Source organism: Anser cygnoides, chromosome 36, assembly GCF_040182565.1.
Source record: "Anser cygnoides isolate HZ-2024a breed goose chromosome 36, Taihu_goose_T2T_genome, whole genome shotgun sequence".
Taxonomy (NCBI): domain Eukaryota; kingdom Metazoa; phylum Chordata; class Aves; order Anseriformes; family Anatidae; genus Anser; species Anser cygnoides.
In genome coordinates this window covers 1,343,711-1,367,958 of record NC_089908.1, presented here as the reverse complement: position 1 = coordinate 1,367,958, position 24,248 = coordinate 1,343,711, and the positions used below count along the sequence as shown (strand labels likewise).

The 24,248-nt window shown below is 48.8% G+C and overlaps 1 protein-coding gene across 1 annotated transcript in view; it reads left to right on the top strand.

The window, feature by feature from the left end:
* NOL6 (nucleolar protein 6) overlaps nt 1-23,030 on the top strand; it is a 31,710-nt gene extending 8,680 nt beyond the window's left edge. Inside the window, 13 exon segments of the mRNA XM_066986962.1 lie at nt 2,214-2,231; nt 2,233-2,367; nt 5,632-5,772; nt 6,075-6,192; nt 6,419-6,555; nt 6,792-6,955; nt 7,348-7,385; nt 8,639-8,763; nt 8,910-8,960; nt 8,962-9,000; nt 13,263-13,460; nt 21,483-21,578; nt 22,179-23,030. Coding sequence (XP_066843063.1) covers nt 2,214-2,231; nt 2,233-2,367; nt 5,632-5,772; nt 6,075-6,192; nt 6,419-6,555; nt 6,792-6,955; nt 7,348-7,385; nt 8,639-8,763; nt 8,910-8,960; nt 8,962-9,000; nt 13,263-13,460; nt 21,483-21,578; nt 22,179-22,289 — 1,371 coding nt within the window. The 3' untranslated portion in view covers nt 22,290-23,030.
* Nucleotides 23,031-24,248: the final 1,218 nt, after the last annotated feature.

Here is a 24,248-nt window from a genome sequence, read left to right as displayed (position 1 = left end):
GGAAGATTAATGAAATTTATTACCTATTGCTGACGGGCTGGAGCAGTGAGAAACAGAGAAACAAGCTGGGGGCACCTTCCCCCATCCACTCTCTTCCACCTCTTCCCTGCTCTGGGTGGTGGTGGGGGGGGGGGGGGGGGGAGCGGGAGTGGGGGCTGCTGTCAGTCTGTGGTGCTTCGTTTCCACTGCTCCTTCACGGTCACTCTCCCCCCTGTTTTGGTGTGGGGTGCCGACCTTCCTGGGCTGTTCCTGAATGGGCTGCAGCGTGGAGATGTGCTCTGCTGTGGTACACCGTAGGCTGTGGGGGTCTGCCTTCCCCACCAGGGGCCTCTCTGTGGGCCGCGGGGGGGCTTCGGCTCTGGCACCTGGAGCACCTCTGCACTGCACTCCCCCTCCTCTGCACTGACCTTGGTGTCTGCAGGGAGGTTTCTCACTCCTCACTCTCCCAGCTGCTGTTGTGCAGCAGTTTTTTTCCTTTTCTTGGGTGTGCTCTCACAGAGGCACAAACTGCATTGCTCGGGGCTTGGCTCTGGGCCGTGGTGGGCCCCTTTGGGGCCGGCTGAAACTGGCCCTTATCTAACATGGGGCAGCTGCTGGAATCTTCTCACAGGGGCTACCACCGCAGCACTCTCTGCTACCAGAACCTTGCCATGTGAACCCGATACACTGGGGCAGCTAGGTCATTACTGGCCTGTAAAGTATCAGGGCTTAAATTAACTAATGAAACCCTAAATGTGATGGGGGGTAGAAGGGACTGGGATAACAGTGCCACTTCTTGGAGACACCAAGCTGAGACTAAGGGGATAAAATGATCTCTGGGCAATTATTGCATGTACCCGAGGCAGGGACTAACTTGTTGGGAAGGGATTTGATGATGAAATTGGGCATTCAAATAGTAAATTGTTAGACTGGAATAACAGTATTATTAACGAGGCATTCTCAGACCCTGAGAGCAAAGATATATTCACCTCTGACTGGAAAGACTCTGAAGTGGGGGCAGAAGCAACAATACAGATGGACAGTTTTACCTCAGGGGTTTACAGGGCCACCAATTTATTTGGGCAAGTTCTAGAACAGATTTTGGAGCAATTCCAACCTCCAGAGGAGGTGTTACTGTTACAATATGTGGATGATCGTTTATTGTCAGCACAGGAGAAAACAGTTGTGAAGGAAGCCACTAACAAGCTATTCGACTTTCTGGGAAAGCAGGGCTTGAAAGGACTGGAAAATAAATTAAAACTTGTAGAAAGAGAAGTCAAGTATTTAGGGCATCTAGTGTCTGAGGGGGGATGAAGAATAAATCCAGAGGGGATTCAGGGAATTGTTGAGCTACCCCTACCCAAAACTAAAAAGAAGTAAAAGTTTTAAGAGAGAGAGGTTTTTAAGGAATGAGGAGTCACAAAGTCCAAAGGAAAACAGATCTTCCCTGAGGGAAGAGAAATGCTGAATAAAGTGCTAATGAGGCAAATATTAACTGTTTTACATCAAGAGGGTCATTGCGGAATTCAAGCAACGTGTGATGCTGTGCTATGGAAATATGTATGTGTAGGAATACATATGTACTCTGGCTGAACAAGTATGCAGGAGTTGTGTAGTATGTCAAAAGGTAAATAGGAAAATTATCTGCAGTCAGCCCAAAGAGGGTGCGAGAACCAGGAATTCAACGCTTCCAAAGTGTACAGGTGGATTTTACAGAACTCCTCAGAGTAGGTAGATGTAAATACTTATTAGTCTTGGTCGATCATTTGTCAGGGTGGGTGGAAGCTTTCCCTTCAGTACCTGCTACTGCGAACATAGTAACTAAAGTAATTCTAGAACAAATAACTCCCAGGTATGGAATTGTTGAAAATATTGACTCTGATCAAGGAAATCACTTTGTCAGAAATATTGCAAGGGCTAATGTGGACTCTAGGAATTAAGTGGAAATTTCACACTCCTTGGCTTCCTTCCTCTTCTGGAAGGGTGGAGAGGATCAGACAGTAAGCAGCAATTGACTAAGTTCTGGAAACTCGGCTTCCCCAAACGAAGTGCTTACCTTTGGCACTTCTCCGAATTCAAACTGCACCAAGAAAAGATGTGGGAGTTTCACCATATGAAATATTATTTGGATTGCTGTACATGGACAAAGGGAATGGATTATCTCAGTTTGAGACAAAAGACGCATTTCTTAAGAACTATATACTGAGGCTGTCGTCCTCTTTGTCCTCTCTCAGGACCTGTGGATCATTAGCTCAAACCCCACCCTTGGAAGCCCTGATCTATCTATTCCGAGCAGGAGATTGTGTTTTGATGCGAACATGGAGAGAATCAAAGCTGCAACCTCAGTGGGACGGATTCTTCCAGGTGCTCCTGACTACTGAGATGACAGTAAGAACGGCTGAGAAAGGGTGGACTCATTCCTGGGTAAAAGCATCAGTTAATCTTGATACCAGAGAGACTGCATTAACAAAGCCTTTTAAGGTTAAAACTGTTGAAATTATCTATTGTAAACCTTTAACTTCTCCTTAGAGGAATTCTTAATGAATTAATGAGTAAAAGGGATTGAATTACACAGAACTGGAGTGTTTCCAGGGAACACTCCCTGGAAGTGGGAGAAAGGGGGGTATTCAATCCCCACCAGAAGAGTCCTTATTAGTTTGTGATTTTTGTTTTTCTTAATTATTATTTCTTAACTATTATAGGTGTGTGTGTGTGTGTGTATATATATATATATATATAAAAGTGATGTATTTTAAGTTTCTCTTAGTAATACCTGTTCTCAATGGATTGGTGGTAGGATAGAGGGAAAAATCAGCATTTCCAGTTAATCCAGAACATCTCTCGAGTCCTGTCTCGAAATAATTGTTGGATTTGCACCCAGATGCCTAGAAAGACTGAAAAGGCCTTGCCCCTGATTGCTATTTCCAGCAGCAACTGTGTCTGGATTCTCTAGATTTCTAAAAAAGGACAGATCATACTCAGTCCTGGGAAGGAATAGGTTTTGAAGTTGAGCTCCCTACACATAATCCTGGCTACAATATACTGTGTTATCAAAGGTGCCTTTTAAACAACATTGATAGAAACTCAGGGGACAATAGTACTGACCCTGGGTGTATTAATATTATCCATGAAGTAGGGAATAATCCATACTGTACCGAATATGGTAGCCATGGGAATGCTAATATACATAATGCTCACCAGGTACAACATGAGAATCCTGTAACCGGATGGCCTGTCCCAAATGGCAAGGGGTGGTACTGGCTATATGGCAATAAAGCCAGGAAGGTGTTGCCCCTAGGATGGAAGGGAGATTGCACCCTAGAGACAATAATTCCAAATGTAACTATTATTGAAGACCCACAAAGCCAAAGCCCCCTTGAGACCACATGCAGAATTAAGCGGACTCCAGATAATCCTCTAGTAAAAAGAAACAGGGCATTTCATGGTTTTGCAAGGTGGTTTGTACCTTGGTTAGAGGTGAGTGAATTAGAAAAAGCTATTGTAAATATCTCAGCTATAATTGAAGAACTAGAAAATAAGTTAGATTAGTTTGCGGAAGTAGTACTCTAGAATTGAATAGTATTAGATTTATTAATAACCTCACAAGGAGGAGCGTGCACTGTAATTAATAGTAGTTGCTGTATATGTGTAGATCAAATGGGATGAATTTGACTGATCTCAAAAAAATTGGGGGGGGAACAAGATCCTACATAGAGTAGCTCAAGGTGATACTTCCTGGGCATTCAAAAATATTTGGGAGAAACTGATTTTGTGATTACCTGAATAGAATTGGCTCAAACAACCATTTGTTGGCATTGTAACAATAATGGCATTGTATATCTGTCATCGCCCGTGACATCCGATGAAGAATATTGCACCTTAATGTTGGAAAAACTCAAGAGTGCGGTATGTGAAGAGGTGCAAAACCAACAACAGGAGTAAGAAAAGAAGAGGGGGGAATTGTGAGAAACAAAGTTGTGCTTTTGCAGTAGAGAACTAATTTTCTGCATTCCAAGGTAGTTGTGTAGTCATAACAAGGAGAAATGCTAAGTAGATAAGTGGACAGTAGAAGGCCTCACTGTTCCAAAATAAGGTAGAAGACTGAGAAAAACAGGATGAGCAGTGTGAGAACAGTAAAACAAAGATCACAAGTTCTCAAAACATAAGAAAGGAGAAATTAAAGGGTTGAAAAAAAAAAGAAAAATTGTACATATATGGTATAGAGGAGCGTCGAGTAGCTTGTGAACGTGTAGTACTCAGCCAATGAGGAAATAGGGGAGGTGATCAGGTGTCAGGTAATAGGGAATAAAAGGTGATGATATGTTTACTAAAATGCACTCCTGCTTGCAGGACGCCCGCCATTGCAATCGCGAATAAAATAGCTTCACAGAAGATCCTGTCTGAAGAAAATTGAGATTTTTCTCACAAGGAGGAAATTTTCTTTCTTCTCCTTAACTCTTAAGGGGAACAGATATGACTGAAGGAGTCTCTTGTACGGGGACCATTCCTAAGTCCAGCTTGGCCATGTGAAATTAGACTCAGCTGCAGTGTGGGCAGAGCCACCTGTCAGTTTGGACAAAATGATAGTTTTGACAGCTTGCTGTGTCAAGGCAGCAAAATTTCTGCACCATGTCCCTACAAGCTAGCCTGGGACGAGCAGGGGTGATAAATCCAGGGGTGAGAGGATGCACTTTTCAGATCCTGAAAGCCTTTTAGGAGTCTGATTGTAACCAGTCCTTGAGGAACCAAGTAGAAATTTGCTCTTGCGTGCAGGGCTGTGGGTAGGGGCATCTCTGCTCTTCCAGCTGCTCATGTGCAGGCAGCTTGGCGAGCCTGGGGTGGTCGAGGGATGTGGTGGATGAGGGGAGATGGATGCAGCTAGCTCTAGGGATAGGCAGCTTCCCCTGGGCCAGGGTTTGTCACTTGTGGTGTGTCCTGCAGAGGGTGCTGCTGCTCTGCCGTAAAGCCTGGGCAGGCTAAATGCATGCAACTTGATTCAGCTGTGTCTGAACTGAGCTGTTTGGCATCAGTGATGTCTCTTTCTCATTTCAAGCTCTTCTGTGCTTCAGGTTGGTGGAAGCTGCAAGGACAGCAGCAATTCTTCTTTCAGTGCTTATACGCATTCCCCAGGGTTCTTGAGATGCTCTGGATGTTTTCTGTCCTTGCTTTTGTCATGCTTCGCAGCTCTGCCTTGGTTAAGGCTCTGCCTTGGTTAAGGGTGTAGTCAGAGCAGCTTTCTGTTAATTGCTGCTTCTGCTGATGTTGCAATAACCAGACGAGAGGTGGCAGCAGAGCTCTTGCCTTGCCAACATGATCTCTTTACCCCCAAATCACTCCTAGCTTCTCCCTTTCTAGGCAGAAAGTTGGCAGTAGAGCTCCTGTGCAAGGCAGTAAGGCAGCAACAGGAAATCATTTCACCTCTCTCTTGAAATGCATCTAGGATGCCTGCAGCTGCTGGGGAGTTGCAGACAGATTTACTTGTCTTCACTCATTTACCTTTTTGCCTTGCTGAGCACCTGTGCCAGGTGCTGCTCTCTGGGACAAAAGTCCCAGCTCCTTGGCCTCAGTGCTAGCTGCAAGTGAGGCAGGGTGGGCGTCTGTGCCATGGAAGTGGGAGAGGCAACTGCAGAGGTGCTCTCCATGTGTCCACAGGAATTGGGGACAGGTGAGGAGGCCGTGGTCAGTATTGTCTGCTCCTACGATGACCTGAGCCACAAGCTGTGGAACCTGGAGGGGCTGCCACTGACGGTGACAGCTGTGCAGGGCGTCCACCTGGCCCTCCGGTACACTGATGTGAGTGTCCCTAGGCACGGCCTGCATAGGGGTGGTTTGCAAGGTGTTTGGGGGAGTTGGATTTTGAGAGCTGACCCTGTTGGGTTTTGGGGTGAAGAGGGACAGAGAATTAGTCGTCCTTTTGTAGCCACTGAGAGCCCTCGGGGTGGTGCAGTGTCTCCTCTGCTGTCCCACCCCTAGGGCTGAGCACGCAAGTTGCTAAGCATTTTGTGTTGGGGGCAGGAGGTCTGGGGGCTGGGGTGTGCAGTGCCACGGGGTTTCTGCTCCCTGTTCTCAGTGACCTGGTGGCTGCTCTCTCGCAGGTCTTCTCTCCTATGCCCATGAAGCCAATTTATTCCTTCCATACCCAAATCAGGGCCAAGCACTTGCTGCTTCCTTCGGAGGAGAAGCCCTGCCCAGCCTACATTGCCCCTCTGAAAAGTAAGTGGGGAGAGATGTGAGCAGGAGATGATTTGGTGAGGGAAGCAACGATGCTGACTTTGTCACTGCTGCATTTGTGTCCTGTAAGCGGGACCAGAGCTCCAGCTCCTCCTGCTCCCCTGCCATAACCTCTAGTCCCAACCACCCCCAGCGAGCACCCCGTCCCTGCATGGGGCTCACTGGCCTCCTGTTGTCCCTTTGCATCCGGTCATTTGCCACATGGAAGGTAGCAGCCGCTGGCCACAGGACAAGGAAGCCATCAAGCGCATCAAGGCAGCTTTCCACCTCCAGCTGGCCGAGCTCCTCCAGCAGCAGCACCAGCTGATCTGCAGGTCTGCGGTCACCTACATGGACATGTACAAGGTAAGGGGGCGTGGGGGCTTCCTCCAGAGCTGCGGGCTGAGGGTGACATGGTACCGGGGGATGTCAAGGGGGGTTATGGAGGTGATCACAACCAGGATTTGGGTACTAGGCCCAGCGAGAAGCATGGGAAGATTGCACGGATGCCGGGCTGCTGTTGTGTTCCTGGGGTGTAGCATAGCACAGCAGCCTGGTTTTATTGTTGCTAAGCCTGACTTGTGCTTCCACCCCCGTCTCAGGATGGCTATGTTTTCCATCTCCAAGTTGCCTACCACCAAGAGCCCCTGATCTTGAAGGAAGTGGTCACCCCGGAAGGGATGCTGAAGTACCAGGACACGGAGGAGTCTCAGCAGCTGGAGCTGGAGACGTTGCATTGGCCCTATCTAACCAGCTCCCTGCACGGGTATGTGAGGCAGAGGGCGTGGGACAGACAGAATGGGGCCAGGAGCCTGTGTGGAGATGCCCTTTGATGGAGGGTGGTGGTATGGTGAGGAGCTTGCTGTGGGAAGTAGTTTTTCCCCCCTCCTGGTGAGGGGGGAGCTGGTTGTCACATCAAAGGTCACCAACATGGGGAGACAAACACCAAAGAGCAGTATGATTAGAGGGGAACGTGTAGCAGGATTTCCACTTTGTTCCCTCTAAAATCTCAACACCCACAGAGTGCTCTGTGCTTGTGGTGCTGGACACATGTTTCTAGCAGGTGTTTATCCTTCTCTCCTGCTGAATGTGAAAAGGCTGGTTTGGGTCCTGGGATGTATCTGTTGAACACTCACAGATATGTCTGCCTTCTTGCAGGCTCCAGCAGCAGCTCCTGCTGGCTGGCCAAATGCTGGGTAGGCTGGCAGGCTCATGGAGGGAGCAGCTGTTTCTGTGGGTTTCAGCACTCCCCCAACTTTCTCTTTTTTGGGAGTTTGGGAGAATGGGTTTTGGAAACTGATATATTTTTTTGCACTCCAGATTTTTCTAATGAATAAAATGGGAAGTCTTTTTGGCCAAAGAGCTCTTTTTTCCACTTAAAAAGCAAAGCAGAAGACTCTTCAGGTGCAAACTCCTTTCATTAGCTTCTGATGTGAGCTCCCAGCCCTTGTTAGTCCCAGCACCTTGAGCTGTGTCTAGGCCCATATGAGAGCACCTGGATGAGTTCAGAGCCAAGGTCCACCCAGCCCCGCATCCTGTCTCTAAAATTTCTCATCAGCAGATGCAGAGGGAAGTGCAAGTGCAGAGCTGATGCTCCTCTTGCTTCTCTCCCAGCCACTTGCAGCATTTGCTGGTGCTCGCCTCTCTGCTGCGGAGGCCTGTCCTTGAGGGCTTGGTGAGTGCTACCCACTGCTTTCCCTACAGAGCTGGTGGTGGGGCTCAACCCCAGGATCATCCGGCTCTGTATGGCAGCAGAGCAGGGCCGAGGCGTGGTGGGAAGGGACAAAAGACAGCTGTGCTGCTGGGCTCACCACCTCTAAACCTTCTTGGGCTGCAGCCACCCTCATAGCATGCCCTGGTTCTGTATGCGGAGGGATTGTGTGTTCCACAGCCTCTGGCCTGCTCTCGGGCTGGCATATTTTGCAAGCTAGCAGTGTGCTGAGAGCTGGGGAGATGCAAGCAGTTGTGTATCAGCACCCTTTCTGTTTAGCAGATGAGAAAAAAGAGCAAATATCCTGCCCCTAGTCTAAAATGTGCTGGGAAGTACCCAGGCTGGGGTTGCAAGGAAGAAAAGGTTTATTGCAAACTCTTATGGAGAATTAAATGTTGTGGGAGCTTGTTTTATGACAGGTCTATCTGGTGGTGTGGCTGTGGGGGAGGAAAGGTGATCTGGAGAGTTCTTCTCTTCAGTGGCCTCCTGTCTCTATGTGAATGGCTGTAGTTTTGCCCTCATACTTCTACACGTTCTCCGTGGTCCACAGCACATCCCTCTGCAGCTTGTTTTGTAAGGTCTGCAGGGCGCTGAGGTCTGGCTGCATGGGATCAGAGGGTGGGAAAGGTTAAAAGCGTGTTCCACTGCCCTTTTCTGGACTGTGATACATGGGCAAGGAGGCTGGTGGAGGGCTGTGGGTGCAGCAGAGCATCTCACCCAGCTGCCTGCCCTCTGTAGATGCCGAGTGCACAGGGATCAAGAACAAGTTCATGGCCGCTCGCTCTCGCCTCCCTGTCACATTCATCACCACCCCCAAAGACTAGTGGAGCTCGGTGTGGACCCGAGAGCGACCCTCGGCACAGGTGAGCTGGGGCTCCCCATCCATGCCTCGTGGTGCCTGGGGTATTTCCCTGCTCCCGGTGTTGGGGGGAGCTCCACCAGCCCTATGGGTGACTGGGGTTCCCCCTGCATCCAGGAGTTTCACCCTCCAGCTCTTTTTCTTCCCCAGATCCTGCAGCGCCTTCTCGTGCTGGCCTCAGAGTCTCTCTGAGCCCTGGAGGGAGCAGCTCATGGACCTGCTTGGCAGACAGGACGTGAAGGTAATTACTTGGGGCCCCACACGAGGGTTTTTTGGGTTCTGGCAAAGCAGATGGGAGAGGAGCTGGACATGGAGGAGCTCCAGCCATCATCATATGGGCTGGAGACTGTCCCCTCCAGTCCTGCCCCTGTGCGCAGGCATGCGTGCATGACCTGAGCTCCCAAACTCCTGCCCAGTTGCAATTTAATAAATCTTGTCTCTCCTCGCCTCCTGCAGTGGGGGAACGGCTCATCCTGGCTCCCAGCCTGCCTTGGGGCTTTGCAAAACATCATTTGCTTCTCCCTAGCCTTCACCCTTCTAGTTTAACCTGAGCTGAGCTCAGCAACAGGTGCTGTTGCAGGACTTCTTCCGATGGCATTTAGGTTTGGGGAGCCTATTGTGGGACAGAGGAAGAGGAAGATGATAACAGGCAGAACAGCCGGTAACTACTCTTCCTTTCTGTGTCATGGCCAGGCCAAATCCAGCTTGAAAAGGATCCAGGATGTTGTGTGATAGGGTGATTATTGGCTGTCCTCAGTGTGAATCTGCAGCTGCCTGCCACTTAGCTCCCGGCTGGGATGGGTGGGACCTCCTGCTCCTGCACAGCAGGGACAGGGACCTCGGGATACTGTCTGTCTGTCCTGGGGGTGACAGCCTGTACCTGAGCTGGATGCTGAGAAGGGTCAGGGCTGAGGCTGCAGCGATGGGCTGCAGCCTTGGTGGTGATGTTTCCCCTGGTGATTGAGAGGGGAAGCTGCAGGGCTGGTTTATTTCAGGCTTGTGTTCATCCTTATGTTGCTTTCCACCCAGATTTGCCTGGACCCTCTCGTTGTTCCTTTGTGTTCTTTCCCTGGAATTAGCATTATGGCCTTAGTATTATGGCCAGCTGTGATATTCTGGCAGCCCTTGTGTATCTTTATGGGCTCTAATGTCCATTTTGGTCACGTTCCCAGGACAGGGGTGGGTGTCTCTGAGCAGCCCCTTGGGGGGAAGCCCTTGCTAGTAGCTTCTTGTTCCTTGCCTTATTATTTATTACTGAAGGAAACAAACCTGCTGGCTCCTGATGCCTTTTAAAAGATGGCTTTATCTGCAGCACTCCCTGTACTATGAAAAATGTGAGTGTTGTTAAATGAGGGAAGAAAAGAGGTTTTTGGCCTGGCTGGGAAGTAGACGTGTCCAGTGTAGTGTTTCCAGTTCAATAGTGAGTATGAGGCCACTAGTGATGCTGTGGCCCATGTCCAGCCACAAGAGTGACACTTTTAGGTTTATTTCCTTCTGTGTAGGATGTCAGCAGGGTGTCCTTAACCCTAGTGTATGTAGGGATCTGCTTTTGGCCAAGGGGGGGCTTGAGGGAAAAGGTTTTATGGGGGCTGAGAGCTGGGGTGGCTTAAGGTCAGTTCCTGGCTCTACCACTGGCTCATGCTTTCACTCTGGCCACATCGCTTAATCATGCTGTGATAGGAGGCTGCTCGCTCTCTTCTTGAGCTGCAAACTGTCTGTGTGAAGTGAATCAAATGAGAAACCCCACAAAGCTCCCTCCCTCCTTCACCTGCCAGCTTGGCTGTAGGGGAGTGTCCTGGGAAGCACAGGGACACTTATTCCATCTTCTCCTTCCTAGCTGCAGCCCCTGCGTATAGAGTTCCTTATTCCAAACAGTAGGCTTTTAACATCAGGCTTCATGCCTAGTTAAACTGCTCAGGGTAAAATAATGCAGGCTTCTCTGGGAGTCGAGTGCTGTTGTCGATGGAGGGAGCTGCAGCCCTTTCAGCTCCCTCTGTAGATCCTCTGTAGCTGCTGGGCCCTCTGTGTCAGGAAAGGGGGCTGGCCTGTGGTGAGCAGAGCTTCAGCCATAGCCTGTGAAGAAGGAAATAAACTTATTAAAAAAAGGCAAAATTTCCTGGTCTTACAGTAATGTCCAACAGCACCTCTAAGTGACTTTGGCTTCTGCACTTGAGTCTGAGACTGAACCCAGGGTGGTGGAGGTTTTGGTAGGATGCCAGCAGCTGCTTCAGGAAGGCTTTATGCTTCAGGAAGGCTTTATTTTAGTTTGAGCAGAGGAGAAAGGCCATACACATCTTATCCCTCTTCATTTTCTGAGATTTTTTTTTTTTTCTGGCCAGGTTAAAACATCCTTTACTCAAATAGATGAGGGAGATCTAGGCACATTTACCTGCCCTTTGAAGGGAGGTATGTCGGCCTCTGAGGGGAGCTTGTTCTGGCGTGCCAAGTCCGAACTTAGCCAGCTGAAGCTGAGACAACTTGAAAAGCCAAGCAGTGATTAGATATGACAGTCACATTTCGGAGGGGCTTTTTCTTTCCTGTTTAGGCAGTGAAAAAAGGGCTTATTGACATGGCTTTCACTTCTGCTGTGTTTTTTTTGCTAGAAGTATTACAGAGGTGAGATCTACTTGAGGTGGGGCAGTGTCTGCTACAGGGCTGTAAAATGATTTTTTTTCTTTGCTGATCTCACTGCTTTGTTGTGTGAATGCTTCCAGGCCAGCTGAAAACAGCACGTTCACTCAAGTAGCCCTTACTTGAGGAGTCATGTGGTGAAACAAAGCAGTGCTGTCATTTGCTTGGAGGCTGGGAAAAGGCCTTGGAAAAGGTCTCAGGGAGCATTAATTCCCTGGCTCAGACTCACCCCAGCCACCTGCTGCTTGTCAAGTGTCTTGGGCTCAATTGAGTTGAGAAATAGAAACAACCCAGAGGTAGGGAGAGGTGTCACTGCAACCTCTGGTCAGGCCCAAACCCTTATTTTGGGTGGCAGCTTGGCCAAGTTTACCTTAGGCTGGGGTTAGGCTGTGCTAGGGTGGGCCTGAGCTGCCCCGGGGCTGGGCTTTGCTTGGGGCTGGATGTCTGAGCCCTGGTGTGAGGGGGCGAGGAAGAGGAGGAGGAGGGCTTGGCTGTATGGGTGAGAAGTGCCCGGTGTGCTGCAGTTGTAATGGGGACCTGTGATCAAAACTGCAGGTTTGAGGTGAGCCGGAGGGCTCTAGCTCCCAAAAGGAGCTGTTGCATGTCCATAGCATCCTCTTAACTCCTCAACTTGACCTCCCTGGTCCTTCTTCCAACCCAGTTCCTCTTGTTCATTGCAGCAGGATTCTTTCCCGTCCATCTGGCCTTTATAGCTGTCCTTCATTTTCCTTAGGGATAAACTTGGGTCAGTGTTTCCTGAGCTGCTAACCTTTTTGTAAGCAAAATGTGGGGCTGGGAGGAGGGGAGAAAACTTTCCAAGGCAACTTGGAGTTGCTTCTCACATGTCTACCAGTGTGCTCCAAGGCTGCTTTTTTTTTTTCTTCACCTTTTATATTTGGGTCACTTGGGGATGTGCCTGTTCTCATGTGGATGCAGAGAGGGGTTTGTGAGCTCCATGTCTGTGCTGTCACAGGGATACAATAAGCCACAGGCTTCATCTGGGTGGGAAGGTTGCTCTGGATAGATTAGAGCTGGGATTTGATGCTGGTCACTGACTTTATTCGTGTGTGTTCCCTGACCTGGCTATAAGTCAGCTCCAAGCAGTGGGTTTTCTGACAGTGCTGTGCTGAGCAGTGTCCAGTGGCTCTGTGTCCCCATGTAATTTACTCCACAAAAATGTACAACAGGCAGTTTTAAGTTTTCCATTTTAATACAACTGCATCCAGAGTGTTAGATCCTTCCTGCCCAAATATTTGTGTCTGGGATTCTCTTCCACTAATGGGGCCTGTTCTCATCCTCTGCTCGCTGGAAGATGCTGCTGCCATTTGGGACAATCTCTTGGACAGACGGGACTGTCCTGCTGTCCTGCAGCTCCTTGTGTCCCCTGGGGTTTCCTTTGATTCTCTCCTTCCCGGGGTCTGTGATCGTAGCTGGAGGGAACCACCTTGCCCCCCAGAAAGCTCTTCTCTAGGGATTGTCTCTTAGTCACAGGGATACCAGTTAGCTTTTTCTGCAGACCTGGGAACCCAGTGGGGTAGAAAAGGCAGCCCTTCAGGCTGGGTGTCTGGTGTGGGTAGGGAGCAGCTCCCTTGGCAGAGGGCTTAGCTCACTGGATACTTGCGCTGCAGCAATCAGGTGTATCCTTCCTGGTGCCCTTTTCTGGTGCAGGGAGCATGTAGCCTATCCACCAGGAGATGGCCACAGGTGCTGCCACCTTGTTCTTGACAATGTCCTGGTTGCATCTTTGATTTTACTGCATTAAGGAGAAGAGGATGAAATACAAACAATGACTTGGGAAATCTGTCTCATCTCTCCTGATTGCCTGTGCCCTATATTAAATAGCACCAGTCTTGTTTTTTTTTTTCCATGCAGATTGTCTTCTGCCCTCCTTTGGACATCTACGATGTCCTCATCCACCTGAACTCCAACCAGATTCCTCGGCACCTGGAGAGCGTGGACTGGCCAGTGAAGTCATTTTCCCGGGGGGTGGTGAAGAACAGCGCAGGAGTGAATGTCCTCTTTCCTGTGGTGGATTATGACCTTGTACAGTGCTACCTCCAGGAGCTGAGAGTAAGCATAGTCCTTTGGGGAGCTACAGGGGGTTGTCTGTCATTAATTCAGGTCATTAAGTGCCTGCTGTTGCAGGTGAGGGTAGATTGAGATTTTCAGGAAGAAATTCCATACTCAGGGGTTGGTGAGGCACTGGCACAGGCTGCCCAGAGAAGCTGCTGTAAGGCCAACACATGCATGCACCATTGAGGCCAAATACTGGTCACAGATTTGTTTCTCTGGGGCTGGTTACTCACGCAATGGCAGGAGAAGTTAGTAAAGGGGCTAAATGGAAAACATCAGTATCCAAAAGTCATCAGCCCAGTGCTCTTCCACGGTGTGGTCATGTCGAAGTCTCAGCAAGCTAGAGTGAAACATAAGGAGCTGGGTGGCAGTGGGATCCATGTGACATCTGGGCAGCAGATGTGCAGCCTCTGCCTTTTTGGGGCTTTCTAGCTGTGCTTGCAGTAGCTGAATAAATGTTAATGTGTGGAGATGAGGGGCAGAGATGCCCTTTCATCAAAAACTGGCTTGACTCTCAAGTGATCTCCTGCCTGCAGAGGTGTTGTGAGCAGTACTAGAAAGCAGTATTAGAACACAGGAGCCAGGAGCTTGCTCTGGAAAGAAGGTGCTGTGCAGATCTCTGGTCCTGTTCCCCACTCAGAGCTGATCCAGCTTGGACATTAGAGGAGGTTGCATAGAGCCCAGTCCTGTTGAATGCTGATATCTCCAGGGATGGAGACTTCCCACATTTTTCCGCTTTTGTCTCGATGTTTGATCACTGCTATAGTGAAAGTTTATTTCCTAATACCTGAATGGCATTTCCCTTGTTGCAACGTGCATTGATTGCTCAGTCTACCACAGCAACTGTGCTGGGGCAGCTTGCTGGAAGGCAGGTCCTCAATTCAAAGATACCTCGAGTAAGACATCAAAATCCTCCCCCAGTTCTACTGTAAGTGGCGCACTGCTTGTTTGCCTGGAAGGATGGGGAGGAGAGGGAAAGGAGGTGCCCAGTGCAGAGTGGGAGGCCTCCTGCTTCTGAGAAGGAAAGTGGTTGAGAAGCTGCAAGTCCCCCAGGCAGATTGCAGAGACCATTGGGAGACTTCTTGGGGTCCAGGATGTGTGAGACAGAGGGGGAGGAATACCCTGCACGAGGAAGCCCAGTGACTGGGAACAACTTAGTATTTCAGTCTCTCTGCTGGTGTCTGGATCTGAGATGGAATATCAGGGCAGGCTCCTCTTCATTCTCTAAATGATTAGAGTTTGACCTGCCACTATGAAACCTGGACACAAGGCATATCCCTGGGTAGGAAATGGAGTTTAAGCCTGAAATCTTTCTCTAACCCATACTGGAAGGGAGGATTAGAGCTGAATGGAGTCTTTCAGCAGCTGCCAAGATGCTGGAGATGTCTGTGCATGGGGCCAGAGTTGCTGCACCTCCAGAGAGGTCAGGGCTGAGCGACTCTTGTGGAGACCTGGAAAGAGGCTGACTTCTTACTCGAAGGGGAGTTGGAGACCCCTGGAAGAGCCAGTGGGGAAAGCAGGCTCCCTGGGGAGGCTGTTAACAGACCTGCAGCAAATCTGGCAGTGTAATGAGGCACTTGTCAGGAAACTCATCAGGGTGTGTTGCAGTTAAAGCACTTCTTTGTGCTTCTAGTCAACTTGCTGTCTTCAAAGAGATGTCAGCAGTGGCTCCAGAAGGAAAGAGTGCAGATCTTTCCTGGAAAGCAGTTTTAATTATCCTAAGAAGTTGACTTGATCCATTCAGTTACGACATCCAAAGTGTCTGAATTTCTACTGCCTGTTTTCTCTAATACAGGTAACAATAGACTTGGAATAGGGTTTGGTTTGGGTTACAAATTATAGCTGGCCCTAAATCCAATATACCAACATCCCAGTGAAGAAACACGGGTACGTGCAAAGGTCACCTTGCCTTGTTGGAAGCAGTGTAACACTCCCAGAGAGAATCATGCTGTTGGTGTCTCTCTTTGGTCTGAGGGTGCTTGGGAGGATGCAGAGCCAGGAGTTGATGACAGGTTTCTCAGAAGAGCAAGCTTTGGAGTAGAGAGCCTGAAATCTGCTTCGGCAGCCTTTTCTGGGGGACGTTTCCTCCTGTTGAAGGCTCTGAGGTAGGTATGGCTGTGTTTTACCCCATGGCCATTGTGTGGGAGGTGTCCTGCAGTACCAGTGCACTTGGCTCTTGCAGCTTCCAGGTCAGTAACAGGCAGATCTGAAAGGACTGACAAATATCTCTGGGTAAACAAGCATTTTTTCTGGGAAAGGTAACAGGTAAGAGGTAACAGCTGCATGTGAAAGAGTTGTTACTGGGCACCTTTGCTCTCGGATTGCTCAGCAATACCAGAAGGCTTCAAAAGCAGACTTTGCACTGCATGGACACCAACAAGCAGGTGATGCAGAGCTGTCGGTAGAATCTACCCCATCAGAAATCACCCAGCCTTGTGTCTTGGGGTCCTGATGCAAGGCTTTTGCTGTGCTTTCACCTGGCTTCAGTTGGTAGCTTCTCCAGCATCCTTTTGTTCTCCCTACCCTGTTTTTTACTGTTCAGAGCAGCATTCCATTCAACTCCTTGTCCTGGAGGCTGGGAGCCCTGGGGCTGATCTGAATGCAGCAAGATGTTGGTACCGGAAAGGAGTGTGGCAGCAGCAAATTCTTACAGAAGATTTTTGGATGAGAATGCCTTTGGACACAGAAGTGGCTGGCTTTGACTCAGAGTAATTTGCTCTGCCTTAATAGCACAAACCACAGAATCGAGCAACAGGGTTGTAGCTGTGGTGGTTTCCCAGCAACAGAGGGAGACATCTGCCATGCAGTGATGCTGTGGGATTTTGTTCTCTTTTATGGGTGGAAAAGAAATACCTTTTAACGTGGCAAGGTCAGATTTTTAAGCGTCTGGGCATGTTATTGAGCTGAGAGGGACAAGGAGTAGTCAATGACCTTGGCCCAGTAACCAGGACACCCACTTCTGTCCTGCCCAACCTGTTTGCACCGAGAAATACCCTGTTCTCAAATCAAAGGGGTAGGCAAGGCAGGAGTGCTCTGGAGCTGGAGGATTGCTGCACACCTTCCCCCAGTAGGAGAAAATAAAAGGAGGGGAGGTGCTAAGCCCTGACTGCTTTAACTTTTCCTGTTTCAAGGAGATGTGCTACAGGAACTGGTCTGATTGAGTTGATCTGGTGCCTGAGAGGCTCTGGGTAAAGATAGAAGCCTGGTCATGGCATTCAGACAGTGAATTCTTAAATTCCAGGACAGATTTGATGGAAAAGGCCTGTTCTGGGAGTTGGTCCAGATGAAAAGGCTTTGCAGACAGATGCTTTTGAAGGAAAGCAGGTGCCAGACAACCCACAGAGAGGCTCCCCAGTGCCTACTGTCCCAAACACCTTGGTGAACAATCCCTGCGTCAGGTCCTTGGGGATTCTCCAGCAAGACTAAATCAAGTTTTTAAGTGATTCAACCAAGGTTCCCTTTGGATCCCCATCGTGACCGCAGGTTTGTCGTGGCTGCCATTGAGCAGCGCCTGCAGTTCTGCTCCCTTTGCTGGGGATGTGGCATAAAGGGTCAGTCAGCACAGCTCTTGCTCCAGGGTGGCTTGGGTGTCTGCTCTTTAAGGGAAAGTCTTTCCGCCTGCATCCAGTGAGCCCTGTGGCTATGCTTATGTCCATCTGCATCCATTCAGCAGCTCAGGAAGCCCAAAGACTCTGGATGTCTTGCAAAAGTCTAGAACTGTTCCTTCATGGAAGGGAAAGTTGAATGAGTTAGTCCTTGTGTCTATAATGGTTGTTAAGACTTTTTTTTTACAAGGTCTTTGGTCTTACTGGATATGAAGCACTCTGAGACTTAGCTTTCTCTGGTTGCATGTGTCTGTTACAGAGCTCATGTCATCTTGTACAGAGGAGATCTTTCCTGTGTGGATGAGCAGGAGTATGTTTCCTGCTTTACTGTAAACATCCCTTCCTCTAAAGCAATGTCTTGTACTTCTTGCACCTTTGGACAAGACCTACCTGGAGGACTTACAGCCCTTTCCTTTCTTCCTCCCACAGTATAGGAATGTGTGTCTTGCTAGTGCATGTTGAGAAGGAATTAATGATACTAAAAGTTCTTGTCTCTTACAGCATACAAGTTGTGGTTATGGGATGTAGCTGGAACTGGTGAAATCTTTTTCAGGTCAGACAGCTCCCTTCCTGCTTTGACTGACTGGCCTAACTCCTCCTACAGCATCTTTCAGAAGAAACAAAGACAAAATGGAAAAGCTTTGGTTTTTGTGACACAGAGGAAACATTCCTGACTGGATCTCTACAGAGGTGGCAGGAAATTCCCTGCCTTTACAGCTGCGGAGCAGCTCCGTGACCCTTACCACAGTGCCCAGGGTCAGGGTGTGTGTATGCACACGGGTACACCGGTGTGTATCAAAGCATCTGTTCCTCGTGCTGCTTGGCTGAGCTCAGAGGGTGCTTTTGGTTGGACTTACTCTGTGTTGGGAATGCTTTCCTCCTCCCATAGGAAGGGACTTTTGCTTGGTGGACCAGTGGATGAGGCATGTTTACTAATACAGCCAGGAGATTGTGGGTGTAGGGTTTTGGTGGTGATGTGTGTGTTTTTTGTGTTTTTTTTTTTGTTGTTGTTTTCCCCCCCACACACACTTGCCACTAACCTGAACCCCCAGGAGGGGGATGCTCGTGTGGCTCTGGTGAGGCGCTAGGAGGTAGAACAGCGTGGATAGGTTGAAAAAAAACATCTTACCAGGGAAATCCCAAACCTAATGCTCAGGTTTCTTTTCTCTTTTAAAACTCCTGTGATACAAAAGTAACCCCAGCCGTTTGTTTTTTTTGGCAGTACTCCTTCCTGTGTGTTTGTGGGCTCCATGTGTATCATATACCGTGGGTATTGGGGCCAGGTTGTGGTAGCATGACAAAGACTTAAAAGCATTAACCACGCCTGTAGTTTGTTGGAAGTATGTAGCTTTTAACAGTTTTATACTGTCAGGTTCCTCATTGAGAGCACTTAAATATTTGCTCAGTGGTTAGAACGTTTCAAGTGGCCAGTGTGTTCGTCAACTGCATCATGCTATGAAAAGCTGCTAGGCCTATCTCAGAGACCTCCCCAAATGGCTCCTAATTTTGTAGCAGAAGTGGTGCAATGAGAGCCTGATCTTCAGGTGTAAGCAAGCACAGTGGAAAAGCTGGTGGATAAATGATTAGGCAAAAAAAAAAAAACCCACCCCTAAACAACAATAATGTAGTTGCTTAACTAGCAAGTGCTTACCTCATAGCTAAATCCATGCTTCAGCCCCAGCTGCTTAATCCAGTAATCCTGTTTTAGATGAGGGTATTGTTTTACTTACCGCCTTTCTGCATCCCTTCAGTCCTACCCAGGTGGCTCCCTACAGACCTTGGGCTAATCTTCTCCCAGGCACTTGTTGCCCTTTGGCTGAATGATGAGGCCCCTGTGGGTCACAGCCTGCAGATCCCTTGTACAAACTGGGAACCAGGTGTAGGGTTTGGTGGTCAGGATCCCTCTGAGCAGGGAGAGCTTTCCCTGGGTCTTTAAAGCTGACTTGCAACCAAAGATATGGCAGCTTGAGAAGGGAGTAGGGGTTCAGTGGTGGTCCCCACCTTTATCCATTTTTCTCATAAACTTTCCCTTGCGGGAGGTGTTTGCAAGCTGAGACAAGCCCAGTGGCACAGGGCATAGAGTATGGGATGTGGAAAGGGAGGTGAACTGTTTGCTTTTACTTCCCAAGCCTCTGTACAAACAGAAGCGCAGTGACTAATGCACCAGACCCTCTTAATGCTGCAGTTTCCCAAGAGCTGGACGTGCATCTCTGCAGCTTGGGGAAGCCGGCCTGAAGCACTGTCATGTGGACCTTGCTGGGAGCAGCACAGGAGCAGAAGCTCGCCCTTCGCTGGGGTTTTGAATCGGATGTTGTGGTTTTAATGTCAGCTATCTGCTCCCTCCTGGATGTACAAAAGGTGCTGGGTATCAGGCAGATCAGTGACTTTATTGGGAAATGAGCTGAGTCTGGGAGGGTTCCTTTCCTGCAAATGCTCCTGGTTCCTGTCCAATGTAAAAATACTTCTAGGGTGCATCACATGGCACTCAAGACCTCACCCCGTAGACTAACGAGGCCTTTTCAGGTTGTAACATGCTCTGGTCCCCTTTGATTCAGAGAGCTGTGCATTGGCAGTCATCATGCCATGTGCTTTGCCCTTGGCAGGAAGGAAGGAAAGCTCAGCAACTTGCTTTTTGGCACAACTAGGAGTTTTTCTTGTTGATCGGGCTCTGAGCATTGTCCATTGCTCTCAGCTGAGAAGCACCAGGGTAGGTTGCTGCCTCCTCAGTGTATTTCTAGAAAGTGGCCAAAATATCTTGAAAAACCAGGTAATTCCCTGACCAGCCTTGCCCCCTTGAAGGTCCCATGCAGTGGGATGAGCTGGCAGGTCTCCAGACCTTCCCAGCTTGCTGGCCTAATCGTGTTGCCCTCTGTGCTGCTTCAAATCTGAACTCATAAATCTGGTTGTGAAGGTTGCAGACAACGCTGCTCCTCCCTGCTTATCGGCTCCTTACACTTAAAATGCCACCCCTCCCTTTGGGATCAGTGGTAATACCAACTCAGTCCACCTTTTCCTCCTCCTACCGCAATTCCGCCGTGTCCATGTTTGGTGCCTTCCAAACTTGCCTTTTTTTATTTATGCGTGTCATCATAAAAACCTCATGATACAATGATGCCAGAGGAGACCTTTTTTTGTAAGAGCATGACAGAGATGAAGCTGGGGAAACTAGGGGAACGCGGTTGCTGTGGTCCTGTTGACCATCAGAAGGATGAAGAGGGAACAGAGTTCTGTGTTTCTTGCAATAGGTTACTCCAAAACTAGCAAGGCCATGTGCAGACACTTGCCATGCACTGGTGTTGCAGGGGTGTCTTTGCTCAGCCCATTAAGCGTGTGCATTGCCTGATGCAAGTCTGCACCGTGATGAACGGGTATCAGGGAGCAGCTTCTTGGCTGCTTGCTCAGCTGCCCTTGGGATGTGTATCTAGGTACCAGCATGTTGGGTGCTGAGCTTTTGGGACAGACCTTTGGGTTTGAAGTTGCTTGTGTGCAGTGTTGTTTACTTCTGCTGCAGTGCTCATCCCCTGCCTTCTTGCAGCGCTGGGAATCCAGCTCATGTGGGCTTGGGGGAAGCCAGGCTGTGGGCTTCAGTCAGCTCTTCTTGCAAGCTCCTTTTGAGCTCTCCTGCCCAGCACTGTCCAGAGAGGTCACTCGTTGACATAGCTGCTGAAACATAGGGGCAAGGAGAGCAGATTACTTCAGTGCCTCCATCAAACATTTATTTACACCTCATAGGACTTTGTGTAACTTGAGATTTCTGCTAAGTGTCCTTTTGGGATGCTGGGTATTGACAGCTCATGTGGTGTTTGTCCAAGAAGGAGCTTTGATGCTCTGGTTGCACAAGATTGCAGAGCTCTAGATGCTGACCTTCAGGAAGGCCTTTGACTGAGGTTTGTCTTTGCTGCCTTGTAGCAAAACTTTCTGTGGAAGGATCGCCTGCTGGGCAGGACCTGTCTCTTGCCATGTGCTGCACTGTGCAGTCTTGGATGCAGCTGCTGGACCCTGGGTTGGGGCAGCTTGATGGTGCTAGGTTGAGCTACTAAGGGGACCATGGTGAGGAATACCCTCAGTGGGTTTTCACCCAACGGATCCAACTTCCTAGATCTGGTTGTGTTCTCTGGGTGCTCTTGCAGGCTTGTGGGGGGGTGATGACATGTTTCTGCTCTCTGTGACAGCCGGAGGTAGCTAGCAATCAGATCTGCATGCAGAACTGAGGCTCTGCACATCAAGGCTGAAGGAGAAGAGGCAGCAGGAGGCACTCAGGACTTGTCCTTATGCTGCTTTCCTTCTTGGAAATGCACTGGGCGTGTTGCAGGTTTGGTCTGTGCTTGTGCAGAGCTACTGTGTGTCACTGGAAGGGATGGGCTCTGGCTCTGCCTCTGGGCTGTCTGGCACAACCTCTTTGTTTTCTCCCCAGGATGCCTTCAGTGATCTCGCCTTGTTCTTTTATGACAAGCATGGTGGCGAAGTGATTGTAGTGTTGTGGAAACCTTTAAGTTTTCAGCCTTTTAAGGTGAGTTTTTGACTCTGCTTGGGGAGTGGCCGAGGCGATCGGCTCCGGGGCAGACGCGTTCTGCAGCGGAGCGGGGGATCGGGACAGGCAGGGCTTTTTTTCCGACATCGAGGCAGCTCGAGGGAACCGCCGGGACCCGGCAGCCCCCGCGAGGGAGGCGGACGAGGCGTAGGCGGAGCCAGCAGCGCCCCCTACCTGGCTGTACGAAGGCAGCTCCCGGTGGCACGTCAGGACGGGCAGGCAGGGTGTGGCACGTCAGTCAGGGCCTGTCAGTCAGTCTGGGAATGTCTGTGTGAACTTCCGTGTTCCCTGAAGATAACCCAAGCTGTGTGGTGCCAGCATCGCAAACACACACTTGTTTGTGCAGGTTGTTATGAAACATGGTCACTTTGGGCTTCATCTTCCAAAGATGAAGGAATCAGGAGGTGTGGAGAGAATTTCCCACTTGGAAGTAAAAATGTAAATAAAAAACGATGTGACTCACTGCAGATGGGATAGAGGTTGTCAGTGAGCTGTCTGCTGTGGTGGTCAGGTCTCTGTGGAGTGGTGGAAGTAAGCAATGTTTTGAATAATTCCAATGCTGTTTTTTTTTCCTCATAGATGTCATTGTGGATTTCTAGCTGCCTTTCTAAGAGGAGTGACCATTGTACAGCTGTCATACCCAGCCTTGTCAGCTCTTTGCTCACCATTTTCATTAGAGAAGGAATATGATTTAAGGAGGGTGGTGCAGGGTTTAGTACGGATGCAAGAACCATCTTCTGTACAAAGAGGGGAAAGGCAGACAAACAGTTGGGAAGACTGCAGCTGTGTATAGAGAAGGCTTTGCAGGTGGCTATGGTAATTATCAGCTGACCATAAGTCAACAGAGTCATGGTGTTGCAAAAAAGAAAGGAAAAATTAAACATCCCTGGGATATATAAACAGCAGCATTGCTTGTAGGACACCTGAAATAGTTCCAACAATCCATTATTGTAAACAATGCCTACGCTGCAGTAATGTGACCAGCTCTGGGCACTGCCCTTCAGGAAAGATATGTGCCAGTGGGAGAGTGTCCAGGGGAATGCAACTGAAGTGGTTGGAGGGTGGGAAACATGATGCATGGAAAAAGACTGAAGAAACAGATTGTTTAGTCTAGAGCAGAGATTTTTTGATCTGTGGTCTATTGTCCTCTGGTCTGTTTTTAAACGGTCTGGGAGAGGTGACTAAAAGTACATTTCTATGTGCTATAGAGCTGTCTGCAGATATAATGTCTCCAAAAAAAAGTCTGCACTTGCAAGAGAACTTATTTAGGGTCCAACACTGAAGTGAGAGACAGCAAACTATTGCGGTTGCAGAGAAGACTGAAAGGGGCCCGGTGCCAGTTTTTGAATGTGTGAATTACAATTGAAGGAAGAAGTTCTCTCAGAGGTGCAGAAAGTTAGGAGAGTGCACTGTAGCAATGGAGATGTAGGGAGCAAAATCTTAAGGACAGTAGGATTGTGAAGTGCTGGAATGCATCATCTGGGCAGGCTGAAGATTCCCAGTATGGGAATATCAAATAACAGGATAGATAAACATCTGTCTGCAGTCACAAGGATAGGGCTTGACCCCTCTTGGCTCCCTCAAGGTCACCTTGCACCCCAATCCTCTGTTTTCATAAGTAGTGCTAATTTATGGTCTCCGATATTCAATCTATTCATAAACACTCTTGAGAAGGAAGTGAGCAATGATCCAGTTGTCACTTAACTGCTCACTTCCTTTTCTGGATTAGCAAAAGTATATTGAGCAACACTGATCCACTAATCTAACCCCCAGTATTGACTAATTGCTAGGCAGATCTCCCCAAATCTATTTTTCTATAATTCTGCATCACAAGACTGGCATATTGGTTCCGAGAAAATCTGGCTTCAGAAAATCTTTTTTACAGTCTCAGATCTGAGGCTAACTTTTCACAGTGCTGACAAACAAACATTTTGAACATCATCCACCTCTCTGATCTGTGCTGTCTTGAATTTTACCTGGTAGATGTCAGACAAAATGTGATTCCAAGAAGGGCAGACAGAAACCTTGGCTGTGATGCTTCTGCTGTTGCTTGCCAAAGACAAGTTCCCTTGAGGGGGGAGAAAAAAAAAAAACAACTTGCTGTAGCTTAAAGAAAGCAAAAGATGCAGTTATTCGCAGTATCTGTATTTGCTAGTGAGGAAAGCTATTTGAAAGCCAGTAAAAGCATTCTTGTTCATGTAGCTTTGTTACAGAGGTAGCACCTCTTGCAAAAGACTTTACCAAGAGGCAGGAGAAAGAGTGGAAGAACTGATGGATCTGGAAGGTGGCTTGAGGACAGAGTATTGAATGGGGATGAGACAGGTGAGGTGAGACACTTGCACTTCACAAGGGCAGATTCAAGACCTCTGTAATTACAGTGCAAGGGCGGGAGCTTGCTTTCTTTGCTCTTTTGATTCTATCCCAGTTCCATTCACTGCATTTCCTTTGCAGTTTTAAAAGCTTCTTGTCTCTCCAGTCCTTGACTGCTGTGTCTGAAAGGCTTTGAGAAGCTGAAGCACAATTTAGAATTGGGGTAGTCATTATGTCTTTAGCATGCGATAACTTATTGCCCTCCATTAACTTCACAGCACTGGTGCAAGTGGATCTCACCTCAATGTGGACACCACCCAAGGCACTTCCACGTGCTGT